This window comes from Platichthys flesus, chromosome 12, assembly GCF_949316205.1.
Source record: "Platichthys flesus chromosome 12, fPlaFle2.1, whole genome shotgun sequence".
Taxonomy (NCBI): domain Eukaryota; kingdom Metazoa; phylum Chordata; class Actinopteri; order Pleuronectiformes; family Pleuronectidae; genus Platichthys; species Platichthys flesus.
In genome coordinates this window covers 15,078,579-15,094,804 of record NC_084956.1, presented here as the reverse complement: position 1 = coordinate 15,094,804, position 16,226 = coordinate 15,078,579, and the positions used below count along the sequence as shown (strand labels likewise).

Below are 16,226 nucleotides of genomic sequence, written 5' to 3'. Positions count from 1 at the left end.
AAATCCTGAAAGATGGAATATTTAACTCTTTAATGCTCTTCGTGAGGCCAATTCGATGATTTATTCAAGCTCAGGATTATTTGGAGAGGCTGCCAAACGGAAAACACTCTTGCCTGTCTGATTGTGTAATTCTCATGGTGTCAGCACTGCGCTTTACTATTTCCCATGCTGTGTACGTTTTTTTTTTTTTTTTTTTTCAAATCTCCTTGAATAAGCAATTGAACCAGGTTGTCTTGTTTTGTTGCAACAAAAGGCTGCAGAGCAGGAATCTATCCACTGGGATTCTGTGTGAGTGTGTTTGTGGGAAAATACCTGTTTGATGCGGAGATGTGAACAGCGTGTGATCCATACGCGATACACAAGAAAGACTCCAGAACACCGGTACGCCCGTTATTGTTGGAGACCATGACATCCCTGCACCTAAGATAAACCACTGTTGCTCAAAAGGCAGCGACTGTAATTGTATAAGTGAAAACAGTATTTTGCCGTTAGAGGTACAGTTTCCCATTTATCACCTGTAGCTCCACAGAATTGATCCAATTCTGAGGCATATGGCATTTTGTATCTCTGTATGATATCTATACTATCAATACGCTATATTTAATTTGTGTCTTGCTCTTTAGATCTAAATGATTACAGGGCAGAAAAGCAATACCACTTACAGCTCTAGCTTCCATTTCATTTATAGATGTTGATTTATAGACTTTACTGAAGAATGTCTTGTCTGAAAATGTGGCCGGTGATATGGGACCAGTGAACCTGCTCATGTCTGGTTGGAACACGCATCTTGAGTGATCCAATCACTTCACTTCATACCTGGCATTAGAATGTGTCTCCTTATGCATCTCAAGATACCACTTGCGATCAGGACGTCTCTTCCCCGTGCTATGCTCAAATAAACATGGTTGCTGTTTTCAAAGAGCGTATGCATTCTTGTTTTATAACTGAGGACAGGCGGCAGTACTTAGTGCTGGGAAGGAGGCAAAGAAGGGTCTGATCCTTGGCCTGTTCTAGACAAACCAAATGTCCATGTTTAACCCACTCGCAATATATTCTGTACGGGCAGAACCCAAAACGTGTCAGTGTGGCCCAGCTCACATTCACATAAAATGTAGCCAGACCACTTTCAAATCTGGTCTCAGTGTTCAGACATTGAATGCTTCCTCAACTGATCAAATTACTCGTAATAGTTCTTACGAGGTGTGACCAGGGCCTGAGTTAGAGATGGCACGTTAGTGAATTTCTTTGAGGTGCAAAACGTATTTATTTGCATTACAAAGTACCACAAATAAATAACTGTCTTCAAGTAAACGCCTCCCATTGTGATCAAACTACAGCTGTCACTATAAATATGAATACAGGTATGATTATTCATGAGATCATCTCTTATCCAAGAGAGATTGTCCGATCTTCACACAAGCTTTCATCTCGAGTAGACACAATTTAAATGTGTTCATTAAGACTCTGTTAGAAGTGACTTAGAAGAAACTTCCTGTGCTGTGTGTATAGAGTCAAACAATGTGGATATTTTGCTTTACGTACTGTAGAAGTGTGCATGGCTTTAAAGCAAATTCCGACCTGATTCCAGAATATTGGAAAGGTATCCAAAATCAAACATAGGATTGTTAATATGCTGGTTTATCTGTTTCAGTGTAAACAGGTAATGGTGGCAGGATGAGGGGTTCTGTCTTAATGGCAATGCAGCTGGATCTCTGTATGAAGGGCCTTCTGTGATGTAAACGTGTACATCTGAAGCCAGGGCTCGGTTCACACCTCACCTCGACACTTGCACACCGCTATGATCAAATAGACGCTGGTGAGAATGGATTGTCTTAAGTGCCGGTTAAGTGCATTTTGCTAAGGAAGTAAGAGAAGTTCAAATACATTTAGTGTTGGAAAGACAATGCTCTCCTCCATAATGCAAGTGTTCTTTAGCTATATGGACTTCTAATTCAAAGTGTGCATCCTTCGGCCTGGCTATCAAGGGCGAGACCCTCATTCCCAGACTTCTATTTTCGGCAAAGAGAAAGCAGTGATATGTAAAAAGGAGTCGATTCAAAAATCACACTTTGTGGCTCTCCAATTTAATGCTGTCCTGGCTCTTCCGTCCCAGCCGTGTTATTTTGGATACAGTGAGGTGAACTGTCTGGCTGCCTGGCGGGTACCTAGCTGGGGGTAGTGGACTGTGAAGGGCCCTGAGGAGCCATGCAGGTCTTTACCATACCAACAAGCCTGATCACCAGTAAAGGAGGGGGCTACGTTAACGCAGGCCGATAAATCCAGAAATGAGACTGGATAAATCCGTAAATATGCAGCTGCTGGTCCAAATCCCCCCGGTGCTCCGCAGTGACGTGCGCCCAGTGAAGTCTGCAGATAACCCATTTCATCTCAACCAGAAAATGACTGGGCCTCTCCAGAGTCGGCACGCAAGCACAGAATTGGTGAATATCAGTCGAGATATCTTGCTGTGTTATTTAAGATTGTGTATATTTAAACTTTATATTTTCCCCCAGTGAATTACGTCCGGCTTGATTTCTTCATGCATTTTTTTCAACGCGTATTCTTCATCAAGAGTTATATTGTACATTCTGTAAACGTCTAATGTATTTTTTGCTTTCTGGAGGAGCGCCTAAGGCCTTTGAGCAAAAAGCTGCTCTACGATGGGGATATGCAAGAATATTAAACTGTAATCTTCTATACGTGTTTTTAGCCAGTTTGTTTAGGTTAATTTATTCTGTGTATTTTTGTGGATATTTTTGACACTTTGCTCTCTCCAGACGACAGGAGTTCATATTTCGATTGAGGCTGTTACAGATTTACCTGCAGGACTCATTAAAAAAAAAAAAAAAGGGGCATTCAGTTTCTTATTTCTAAATTCAACCACAGCCCCTCTCTCCTACTGTGGCTGAAATACAATACAACAAATGAATAATTGAATGTGTTGTTTCTCTGTTACTTGGCTTGGGGTTTCTCATCAACCACAGATATTTTTGTTGGTCTTGTTGTGACAACCACGGTGCATTTGTGATTAAAATAATGGGAACGGATTGGAACAACTTTATCAATTTGCCCCGCTCTCTCCTCGTGGAGCCTTCAGAGCACTTGCGGTGAGTCTCTCTCCTTCGTGGTCAAAGGCTGTGTTGAAGTGTCGAAAAATAATTATGAAGTAACACTTGAGCGCCTAGAAAGTTGTTTTTTTGTCTGTGTCTAACTTCGGCGGCATTGAATTTCCCTCGGTGTCAACTTCAGAAGAAACACAAACGTGCGCTTTGCAGAGCCCACCTACATTTTTATTTTCTTGTAATTTCTCCGAGCTCCCCTCTCAGGATTGGGGGGGGTTGAGCAGATGCAGGTAGATGTATATGTATGAGGGGGATGTGTATTTCAGGGAGAAGCAGTGCTGTGAAAGGTGACCTTGTTAGATAAAAGGAGGGCTCGGAAGCCAAATGATGAAAGAGAATGGGATCATCCTGGGCTCATTAATGTGGATTTGAAGGTCAGGTAATTATAACAATAGACGTGTGGGCTGGCTTTGGCATCTGGTATTGTTGCTTTGTTATGGAGGTGACAAGCCTGCGGAGGAAAGGGATTAATCACAGTGACACCAGCCTGTTGTCACAAGGATACATTCAGACATCACAACAGTACCTGGTGTAGTACCTGGAGGAAGCTGCAAAAACAACATCATTTCAGCCATCAACAGTATGTGACAAGTCCTATTAAAACATGAATAGGTCTAAGAAGCCACTCACAGTCCCCTCGTATTGTAATGAGTATTTCAAAGTTCAGTCAAACCAAAATACCGCGTTATTCTCATTGCGCCGATTTGCACACAAACACATCTTTTACGTTACTGCGGACACAGTCGCGGGTCAAAAGCTGCTTCACACGCCGACAGATCCACACGGCTGCAATACACAAAGCATTGTATTCAGCGGTGAAGGACTCTCGCAGACATCAACCACATCTCTGAGCCAGACAAGCCCTTAAGTGCCTGAGCTGAAAATACCAAAGAGCAGCCGAAAGTTCAACCCATCATGTAACTTAATGGAAATGTAGTTTGTGCTGGAAGCCGACAGGGTATCAATACACATGAGTAATGAGGCCTGCTTTCTGGTGCCAGCACCAAATCAATTTAACATAACAACCCAATAAATGGGGGGAAAAAAGGTGTGCAACAAGGTCCTCCTAAAAGTTGTCAAAGCAGAAAAACACAGAAACAAATCATTATTAGCTGATATGAAAGATGGGGTATGTACAGCTCACATTGTACTCTGACTGAAGTGTAATATGTGTGTTCTGAGGTCAGAACAGTGCAGCTCCATTCTAGAGATGTTCCGATACGGATCCCAGCATAGAAAAAGCCTCAGATACAGATGAATATTATGGGTTGGACTTTGGTAATAGTGTACCAATGCGACATCACATCTTTAAGGTATACTAGTCTCAATATTTTTTTTATTTTTTTTTCATGGAAATGGCAATTGCACTTCCACTTGCTGGAGCTGTAGAGCCGCAAAGAAGTGATTTCCAGCGTTAGCCAAAGAATTTAAGCAAATTGGCAATATTTGGTACATTAAAGCCCCTCAAGTAAAACAGTGACATGTACCATATGTAAGACTTCAGCTTCAAGGGGTGTTGTGCTTTCCTAGATTTAATGGTTTGTGTTCATTTCCAGTTATGACTGTCAAACTAGATGAAAAATTAAGTTTCATGGCTTTAAAGTGTTAAACCTGAGCCGGGCCATACAACAATAACAGCAGCCATCACTTCCATGCAGATTAAGTAGCATACAACTACTTAAATATGTTATATATGTTATTTTTTTTTAATGCACTGCTACCGGTACTAGAATTGGTATTGGGAAGGGGAAAATCTTTTATCCCGATACAAGAGTTTTCTTTTCTCTGTAGAAACGGAGACAAGCTGCTTCAGTCAACTCAGTGAAATGTGGATAATACTTTTACACATCAATGTTGAGATAATGCTCTGATGGTTATTGTGAAAATAATTTGTTGCTATTGCGATATCTTGTGGGGGAGCGCAGCCTCTCTCACTTGGTTCAGCCTGAGTTGCATCATGCTGCCAACCCTGCATTTCAGTCCACATGAAGCATGAACCAGGCTTTAGGCTTTATTTTTCTTGGTGTGTGTGTGTTTGTGTTTGTTTGTGTGTGTGTGTGTGTGTGGACGTGCTGCTGGGATCGTGCCACCTCTTCCACAAGTTTGTCTGGCTCAGACTGGCTCCTTGGGGACTACTAGAAGCTATAAAGAACACAAATGCCAACCAGTGTTATCAGGCGAGGCAGCATGTGTGGTGTAGCATGCATTTTTAATGTGCCACATATAAGAAATACCACTGTTTCCTCGCTTGTCTCATCACACAACTAGTGGGTCGTTTACGTTTTATTTCTACTTGTGTGAGTTTCGGCAGCTACTTAAAAAAAAAAAAGGGTCCCCGTTGTTAAAGGTTAGAATTGCTCCGATTTAACACGGAGTTCCAAAGTCATGAGATCTAGATTTCAAATCCAAGCCTGACAATCTCCATTTGTGTAGTGTTGTGTACTTACACTAGTGATTTGTGTGTGTGTGCGCGTGGGAGTGTGCATGTGTGTGTGTGTGTGTGTGCAGGCTGCAGTGGCAATACTTGTTAGGGAGACTGGTGAAGTGGAAACGTGTCTGAGTGTGAGTGTGAGTGTGTGTGTGTGTGTGTGTGTGTGTGTGTGTGTGTCTGGAGCAGCACATTATTCCACTCAAAAAGAATTTGCCGAAGTCTTTCACTCCACTGGCTCTTTGAACGTTGACATTCGGAGCCGACGTGTTCGACATCAGGACGCCACGAGGAGGAACATCTAATGACCATCTCAGTGTCAACCGGCTCCGTCACATGATCGTCTCCGTGTTTCCTCTCAGCAGTTTTTCCTTCAGCATTCCAGGCCTTGCTTTTCTCACTCGTCTGGAAGATGCTAATTTGTGCCTGTCAAATAAGCCGTGAACATGAGTTGTAATTAAAGCAGAATAATAGAGGGAGTGTGTGTGTGTGTGTGTGTGTGTGTGTGTGTGTGTGTGTGTGTGTGTGTGTGTGTGTGTGTGTGTGTGTGTGTGTGTGTGTGTGTGTGTGTGTGTGTGTGTGTGTGTGTGTGTGTGTGTGTGTGTGTGTGTGTGTGTGTGTGTGTGTGTGTGTGAACGTGTCCGTGCATGCCTTTGCTCACATTACGACATGTCAGTGTGTCCGTCTCAATCTAAAAGTGTTTGTGTGTGTGTGCGTGTGTGATTCTTCTTCTGGGATAACTGGACGCTGAGCCGTCTTGTCAGTTGACTTAGTGGTCAGTTTTGGTCCCACCGTGTGTGTGTGTGTGTGTGTGTGTGTGTGTGTGTGTGTGTGTGTGTGTGTGTGTGTGTGTGTGTGTGTGTGTGTGTGTGTGTGTGTGTGTGTGTGTGTGTGTGTGTGTGTGTGTGTGTGTGTGTGTGTGTGTGTGTGAATACCCACTTGCTTAAATCTGTATTTTTAATTCATGAAGCACCATTCAGTCACAACACAGCATCAATGTTTATCACTCTATTATGCTACATCTATTTGACTATATTCTCATTTGAAAACAAACACGCCTGCTGTCCACGCAACTCCGGAGATTTAGAGACACTAAAAACTGAGGAGCTTGGAAATGCTGCTGGCCCTGTTTTAGTCTGGATGGGCGGAAACAGAGGTATTTGGAACCTCTAACATGGACGCTCACAGCAAATTGCTGATTGGGTCTTTTATGGTCACAACGCTTATCAAGCTCCTGTCCCATGAACTCCTCTGGAAGAAAATAACCAGCAATGTTTTCGGCTAACGGTGGAGAACGACAGCACGCAGAATCAATTACAAAGCATTGCTGACCCTGTCGTTTTTGCTGACAGCTGTTGTGCAGTTCAATTCTGCGCTTTACAACGATACAGCCTCTCACACGGTTAGGAGAGGGATCATTTGAGCGACCTGCAAGATTCTCGAAATCCAGTTGGATGCACATGCCTTCCTGTTTACGACCTGAACGGTCACATGATATACGGTTCCCGGTGTGTCAGTATGGGCGGTGAACACTGATGAGCCAAAACGCTCGCGTGGACAGAAATCAGTTTCGTTTGAAACGGCTGCTTTCAAATGAGAACACATTAGGATGGATGTAGCTTTAAACTGACACATATATATTAATAAAAATCTTGATTAAATACTCGTTACATCCACAGACACAGATAACATTATACTGCAGTGTCAGCCGTGGTTGATTTGAAACATTGCAACCCAATTCTTTACCTTTGACTCAGCAACCTAAAGTCTGTTTGCAACAGAGCAAGCAACCTGAACCATAAAACTTTTCTTTTTTATTAGTTTCCGTACCAGACTTTAATGCCAGAGTCACAGTTAACCTCTGAGCTCGTGGAGAGGCATGTGGGAGGCTGCTGAGGATCGGCTGAGTGGGTTTTCCAAGGAGCCATATGCAAAGGGTTCAGCTAAGGTGGCGCGGACCAGAAGGTAGAGAGAGGATCTGTTTACCGCCTTGAGGTTTCGCGGTTATGCACTAGCACTCTCCATTTAACTGCATGATATAAGGCTGTGCTGACGACACCAAACACGCAACCCAGATCCACGCCTCGCTGCCTTCTGCACACACAGGGCTTGCACGCCCAAGTGCACGGGACACTTTTATGAATGCTCTGCAAATATATGGTCACGCTGAGACAAGGGGCCGGCTTCACCGTTCCTTTTTTTTTTTTTTTCTCCAGCGTGTTTGTGTCTGTGCTGGCTTCTTGACGCGGTGCCACAATTCATACACTGGAGCTGTCACGCTCCCTGGCTCGGCTTCGCTTATCAATATTTTCTCGCTGTGAGAATACACAGCAGAGGCCCCAGTGCACTGTCATTGGCTGAGGGATATATGAGGTTGCAGTGAGGGGAGGGGGGTTAAGGGGTTCAAAGGGCAGGCAGGAAGTGGGTGTTCCCATAGTGACAGTGCAGGCATGTGTTTGATGGGCCGGCCTAATGCCGTGGACCAGCAGTTCCTAATGACCTGCCATCTCCAGGCCGTCTGGGTGCCCTTCCACTGAGATTTATGGCCCATGTTGTGGTTACTACTGGGAAGGCTCCCAGCAGCCCTCCTGACAAACTCCCGAGTTACGGCCTCCTCCTCATAGGCTTCCCTTTTCCTCCTCATTAACCGGATCATTACGAACCTTTAAGGCTCATCTTTACCACTACAAGACATCCGCCGCTCTCTGTGAAACATCAAAGCTCAAAGATCACTGCAGAGATAGCATCTATGCAGAGAGGTGGAGATGTGGTCGGTAGTTCTGTCCTTGAAGCAAAGAATTGATTCCGGAAATTCTCCCGGGGTCACACACACACACACACACCAGCAGGCCTTAGAAAAAGAGGATGGTGAAGTGAAAAACCCATTAAACACACATTCGAAGAGACAAGTCCACGTGTAGGCACTCAGCCGCTGCAGAAGAAACAGATAATGGTCTCCTGATAATACTAATTGTTTGGATCTCCCACTGTTTCCCTATTGGCAGCAATGTGTTGATCCATCACAAGATAGCCAAACTGAGCCCAGGGCAGGCACAAACAGCGAGGAGCACTAGTTTATAATTAATACACACTATAAAATATGCATCACTCAGGATAATTGGAGCACTTTTCAGGCAAGTCGTACTGAATAAGCTCACAACCTTTGGTGGGAAGAGCGTAGCGCTGCTGCTGGAGGTCCGCTCCTCCAGTAGCTGTTTGCTATTTGTCTTGCGTTTGAAGACGGATTGTTAAAGTGAGTGCCCGACCACTTTTAGATTTTAATGTCTCCCTTGATGTGTATGGCTGCGGGCTGGGCTCACCGACTCCGTAGGTTAGAGATACTGTGCGTGCGCGTGCTGCACGGTGCGCCTAAAGATAAACTGCCAAAACATGTGCCGTGACATTCTGATCATTAAAGGAGAGGATGCAGGGAGAGGGCGGAAATGAAAAGGCATAAAGCCGCGTTTCTCCACCCCTCCCTGTACTTCCAGATTTGTCAAACCCGCTGCAGAGACTGGATGGCTCTCGAACGCTCTTCGTCTCCCAGTGGGCGATCGCCGTGAACACACCGAGTCAGATGTGGTTAGAAAGCATCTTAATATCTCAACCTGCCGACAACCCCATCCACTACCAGCACTAACCCACGTCACGCATGCTACACGCGAGCGCCGGTGAGTTGTCAGACTGATTAGCAGCCACATCTCCAATCTCTGATTAGGTGTGGAGTGAATGAAGCGCCCCCCTCAGGTACACATTTCCATAATGTCAGGTAATTAAACCCCAGTGTTTTAATAGCTCGGGAATGGAAAGGCTCCCCAGGAGACTTGACAATGATGATAGACTTTGCTGGAGAGTAGCAGATTATTAGCTTTGCTTTGAACTGGTACTGAAACTATAACTTTTATTGTACTGACAGATAGGTAAATAACACGCTTGAACACATCATAACAAAACCACTGCTGAGCTCATTTGTAAGCATTTACTTTCAAATAAAAGATACCTGTGGTTACAAAAGCCTAAAAACCCGATCAAGCAATGGTTTTATAATATCAACAGAAAAGCCTGTTAATACGAGACCGTTGTGGAAACGATGCACATTTGAGTTGTGTGTTTGTGTGCGTGCTGTTGATGGCTGTCAGATTCCAGGGCTCAACAAAAGCTGTGGTGAGCGCGGGTGTCTTTTTCATCGCAGAAAAACCTGGAGAGGTGCTATTGTAAACATGACAGTGGATTGTCAGTACACCCCTGTTTGAGCTGCTGTTTTGTTGGTGTGTGTGTGTGTTATGCTCATACTGTATGCATGCGCACACACACACACTCGCAAAACAAAAGCCCTTTGATGAACAAAATTCTGCAGTGGGAAAGCTCTCTTTGTCTCGGTGCCCACTCATACGTGTGCTGCTCAAACGAGAACAATGCCACGCCATGATGGTGCCACACAAAGGTGTGGAAACTGAGTGAACTCCGGTAGGTCCACACGTAATCAGGGGGACACAAATAATAATAGCCACGGGTCTGCGGTGCGATGGGAGAGCTTCCCCCCCCCCCCGCCCTCCGGATCCACAAATTCACTCTCTGTTGAGTGTGCACGAAAACGTTTGAGAAATAATAGGCATTTAAAAAAGGGGCAGTGTTCAGGGGTAACGATAGCCAATCCTGTTGCTGGAGCTGGCGATCATTAAAGGCGTGTTGCAGGGAATGACTGATTCCTCCAGTGGCCTCTGCGTGAACTAGACTTCAAACACATCCACTACCTACTTTCAGCAACACCCAAATTAACAGATGTACTTTAAATCCCCTCTAATCTCTCTCCTCTTATGTGCAACGGATATCTCCAACTGACAGATCGGGGCAAAATGAAAATAGTTTCATTTTTTAATGACGCGCTCTCCCCTCGGATGTTACCTTCTGTTGAACTGGTACACCGTGGTTAGCGTGGGGAAATGACACACTGGTGAATACTTAGTGTTTGTGATCTAAACTGTCTTTAAGCCGACAACCGGCTGACAGTGACGTTCCTATGGCCTCGTTCAAACAGATACATATTATTTTTTTTCTACATTGCTATCGCGATCATTATTCCAGCTTTGCTTGTTTGCGCTGAGCCGAACAAAGCCGGTGCGTGGACACCCCACTGTGGGTGGTTTTTCTAAACGCCCCTGGCGGGAGCTCCTGAATTAGAGGCGTGACGTGTAACTCAACAGTGTCGGCGTCCGCCCTGCCATGCCACAAACATCGATCCGTCTCTGTGACCACCTCTGCTGTTGGCTTATTACTGGAACAACAGTGGCCCGTCTCTGTGTTTGTATCTTTTTAATACAGCCTGTGTGAAAAAGGGCTTATTTGAGAGGGAAGCTTCTCTCTGTAAAGCTGCTTTCAGACGTGCACTGATGTCCAGACATTTCCCAGAGGAGCTGCGTGTGAGAATGCAAATGTTTGAGTCAGTTGCGGCAGGCAGTTCCTACCCCCCCCCCCCCATAGTAAAATGGATGCGTGAAAAAGCCAAACAGGCCGAAGATGCCGGCCTACATGTCAACTTGGAGAGACAATGAAATTCAAGAGCTTTTGTTGGAGAGGGGTGTTTGTGCGGTAAACAAACAGCAGTGCATTCTGCAGCGCAATTTATGCATCATTACCCCCCCCCACCCGCGCGCGTCCTCTACTTATGGGCGCCACCCCTCGACTGAATGCTTCTGACATTTTTCCCGTTGTTGTGAACCCGTCCGACCCGACCAATCTGCTGCGTTCTTCATATGTAAAAGGCAAACTTCAGAAAATGTCCGGGTCCTGTTTCCAAGACATCTTTCAGAGTGTAAATCAGAATGCAGCATTGGATCGGTAGAGAACAGTTCCTTTCCATCGTCACGTGTGCCGTTTCCTGTAAAGAAACGAGCGGACCCAGCGAAGCGATGGGGAAATCTGGATCTCTGTGTCGTACAGAGGTATCCAACCTTCTCAGTCCACAGGCCACTGTTAATTGTCTTTAATGGACCACATGTTTTATTGAGCCATACCCTTTGTCCTGTTGCCAAGAAGGAAATCTGCCAAGGAGCGTATATTGAAATTAGCTGCTGACTGGATCACACGCTTGTTGCCAACTTGCAAATTTACTAATACAAAAATTCAATGACACACGCACACACACAAACACACACAATTGTGCTATACACAATGCTCATCTGTGTCTATGAACAACCTATGGGACTGGTTTCTTGTTACTTGGTACAGCTGGATGACTGAGGTGGTGTTGTTGGGAGCAACTGTTAGAAATGCTGAGTCTGGTATTGCCTGACTCAGATATCCAAATGTGCGATAACACGTTTATCTGGGAAAGTGTTGAATCTGTAAGGAGACCGCATATATTCATTCAAGCCAATTTCAGGTTCTTCTAAGTGCTTCATATACACACTATACCCCCCCCCCCCCCCCCTTCTCCACATAATCTCCCTCGCAGCTACCAGGGGAAATAAAACAAAGCGATAAAAGAAACTTCCCCGGTCTTCTTTTCAGTGCTTTGAAAATGTACTGAAAAGACAGAGCCTTGTATAGGTTCAGATATTCAAATATGTGTATTCATGGAAAAATCCGACTTGTACATTTTTAACAATTGTAACTACAATAGCCAGATCTTGCTGACTGAACATTTCTCTTCTCTTTGACGTTTAACTGATTCATGTTTTTTTTCTCCTCTTTTCAGCAAACTCCAGTCTTCTGGGAGGAGGGGGAGGTGAGTGGACGCCTTTTGATTTTCATCTTATCATTTCATCGTTTTTTTGTTCCTGTGGCCTCAGAGCAATTAAAAGTTGCGCTCCTCAGATCTGGCGAATGGCACATGGGTAATCTTCCTCCGGGTTTGTGGCGGACATTAGTGTCTGCTCAGTTTCAAGTGTCTGTGTTAAATGTGGCTGAACGTAAGGCCAAAACATTAGCGTGCTGAGCAACCTTGCAATGTGCCACACTGAGAGATGGTCATTGCTTTAGCGGCCTGCCGAAGAACATTATCATCAAAGCAACGGAGGAAATCTGAGGCAGCGGACCGTGGTGCAGGAATAATGGGTAGGGGAACTCCCGGAATAGAAATCGACTGCCCAATCCCACTGAAATTTGACTTTTACAGTGACATGATTGAAATAATCGTTCCTCAACAAACTGAGACGAGTTGGGGTAAAAATTCACCCACTTATAAATGTGGAATGTTAATTTCCCAGTCTAATGTAATATTTTTTTTGGACGGTATGTGGGAACGGTAAGACAATGAAACAAGGTCACTGCTTCATCCGAATCTGCTTATCCATCTGTGTTGACTGTCACTTTGAATGCGTCACTGGCTCCTGGGAGCCTCAGGCTGTATAGGTCGCTCCCAACCACAATGTCAGACACTGGGATGTGGATCAAATAAATCAACTAATTCAGCATTTTTGGTTTTCTTTGCTGCTGAAATGATTATTTTAGGAGTTCGATGGTTTCTTTACGGAAAAAGGAAAACACCACCTTCACCAACTTTTGCATTGTGGCAAATATGAATGCATCTATGTATAACTCCTACATTCATTCAGCTAGTAGTTATGTTTTGTGATCATAAAGCTGAAAGTAGATAATGATGTTTTTGCCTGGTTGAATTTTATGCAGTAAAATGATTTTAACTGTCAACGTTGTTTTTTCCAAATAACAGAGTCTCTCTATACACTACCAATATATATTTTCACAATAATGCTCTTTACTGGATGTCACTTCCTTCTTTGTCCTCTGATGATTCATTCTTTGTGATGCCGAGCCTTGCATGAAATGGGAGTCATCAAGCGATGGACGCAGAGCAACATCCAAGCCACAGCATAGTTAACGGCGTCGTCCATGAGAGTGCACACAGAGCTGATGAAGTCTTATTCACATCTAATCACGGAGCCTGGAGTGGCCCTCATCTTGTCTCACACACACGGTTGAGACTGCAAATTCTCCAGCCGTCGTTGCACGGCGTTGCGGCATCCCAATCCGAATCAGTGACATGAAGAGGCCCCCTCGGCGCGCCGCCGCGGAACTCCTGTGATTGAGATCAGAGGTCAGGAACAGGCGTCTTCATAAACAAGCCGGGACCCTGTAAAGCTGGGTGTACTGTCCCTCTGATTGGCTGTCAACTCTCCGTATTGATTCGCCACGTACAGAGAGACGCAAGAAGCAATTTTCACCGCTATTATGTTTTCATTATTGTTTATTTTTTTCCCCCAAATCCCCTTTCTTACAGTCCTCTGAACAGACGCTGGAGCTGTGAAGATTGATCCAGCTTCTTCTTCAACTTATAACAGGCGGGGAGGTCAGATTGCTCGGGTTTCATCACGGCAGCGGACGGAAATACACGTCCGCTGCAACCCGAGATCTCACGCCCTCAATTGATGTCAGACTTAGCAGGCAAACATTTGAGTTGATTGTGACCTGCAGCTGTGCTTATTAACTCCAGAGGAATTCTAATTGTCACTGGTGCCATTTTTTTGGGAGCAAAGCCTCCGTTCATTCTTAATTGACTTGCAGCGATGCTATTCCTGCCAAGTTCCTGGCACGAGATGCGAGGTCAGTTAACTCTAAAACGTTAAGGCACTTATTGTGTCGTGTCAATCATGACCACAACACATTAGTGTTATTTTATCATTGCTCGCGTGGGCGCGGTCTTCTTCTGCAGCTTGTTTCTTTTGTTATTTTGACAACGCTGAAGAATGAGGAGATAATTATTACCGGGAGAGAGATTCTCAAGCAGAGAGCTAAAGATGTTATTCCTTCCTCAACACAAAACTCCACGCTGCTTGTCTCTTACACGGGGGCCAAGATGGGGTTTTATCTTCCAGTGTCTTTATCACTCGGTGGCGGCTGCTAAACCTGCAAAAGTGTTCTCCGTGCTCTCGCCGCGGCCCTCCCCTCCAGCCTCTATCAGCGGTTTGGCGTGTGAGGACCTCCTGCCTGGGCGGCCGCGGCGATCGATGTGAAGTGGAGATGCGTTTTCATATAGGGCCCTTCCTTATCTCCCCAGCTGTCTTCTCTGGGCTTTGCGGAAGGGGCAGCTTCACAAACAGGATGATCCATCATGCTGGCCTCACGCACCTGAGCCGGGTTTAGCACTCACGGCTGTGGAGGTGGGTCTCCCGCCAGCGCGCGCGTGTGAAAAATGGACACGGTCTTCAGGTTTATGGACGGAAAGTTGGTTTACCACCTACACACTTTTGTGAGCTCTGTGACTTTACATGGCTTGAAGGATTGTTTGTTATTTTGCCACGCGCGCAGGTATCTTTGGAGAGAAAAGTTTTCTCCCCTCTGCACTGGTTATCATTAATTTAAGTGGGATACGTGGCCGCAGGGTTTTGTCGGTTGTGAGGCACAGCAGCACGGGGAGGGTTAGACACCCCCCCCCCGCCTCCCCCAATAAAACAAATAAATAAATCACTGTTATGCCCTGATGGTCTATTAAATCCTCCGAAATCACGGCTAGGAATTCTCTCTGGGTTGTGTCTTCAGTTTTATATGGGGTTTACTGAAATAGCACTGTTATCTGCGGTAGACATGTTGGTCTCGCTGGGATTTCATATATACATGGAGGGAAATAACCATGATCTCTGATAATAGAACGCTAAATGAGGCCTCTGTGAATAGAGGGCAATTATGAATGGAAGGTACGGGGCTGCTCGTGTGATGTGTGTGTCACAACATGGCTGGATGCTGGCGCAGTCCCAGAAGAATAGACCTAATGTAAACATCATGTTGTCTCTGCCCCCCCCCCATGTGTCTCTCTCTCTCTCTCTCTCTCACACACACACCCGCTGACACACATGCACGCACAATAACACAGGCACTGCGAGCGTACACTGAGCCATGTAATGAGACCATGAAGTCCTGTGTAGGCAGAGAGAGGCAGCTCCACTTCGCTTTGATGTCTCCATCCAGGAGGGGAACTGTCTCATTAGCATTCCAACCAGAACCATTGCCCATTTAGCACTCGGCTCTAACTAGACCACCCAAACAAACAGCTCCTCTCGTGGTGGGACTACTTTCTCTGCTCCAGTCGAGCAGCGGGGCACCTGCACGCCTGTTTCGTACAACCTGACTCGGGCTAATTTAGCCACGGGCCGCTAACGCCCACTGAGCTCACGAGCTTGTTGTCATTGCTTACATAACCTAGGCTGTGGCGCTGGGTGCCTTGCGGCTCGCCGTTTCCTTAATAGTGGTGTGAGTCATAGCAAGTACCAACACATTGTAATATAAGGTATTAATTATGCTTGCTGTGATTATGCCTGGCTGTGGCGGCGGTCATATGGTCGCTTGCCCTTCTCTGTGATTAAAGATATCGTGGGACGCAGAGTCGACATGACAAGGCAACGTGGGTTAGTTGCTTCATGGAGAAAATCATGTGCACACAAATGCTTGTAAGTTACACATCTAATTAACAGAGGGAATACAACGTGCGATCTGTGACCTTTTGGTGAAATGCACGAAGCCGTGCTTACAGTCAATTTGTTTGACCGCAGAACCACAACATCAGCACGGCTGTTTCAGCCGAGCTGCACAGTTAGTGTGGCGCTGGCTCGTACTACAACAGAGTGTCCTTCACTGTGCTTATCTCTATCGCCATTCGTTATGCAAAGAGCTCTGTTTTCTTTTCCTGTCACCTCCAGGTGAACCATTATCCTCCGTCTGGC

The 16,226-nt window shown here is 45.4% G+C and overlaps 1 protein-coding gene across 3 annotated transcripts in view; it reads left to right on the top strand.

Annotated features, from left to right (window-relative positions):
• Positions 1 to 16,226, top strand: part of macrod2 (mono-ADP ribosylhydrolase 2) — a 403,426-nt gene that overhangs the window by 108,260 nt on the left and 278,940 nt on the right. For all 3 annotated transcript variants that reach the window (XM_062401312.1, XM_062401313.1, XM_062401311.1), the window contains exon 4: positions 12,248 to 12,277. In XM_062401312.1, the coding sequence (XP_062257296.1) occupies positions 12,248 to 12,277 (30 nt within the window). The remainder of the gene's footprint in view (positions 1 to 12,247; positions 12,278 to 16,226) is intronic.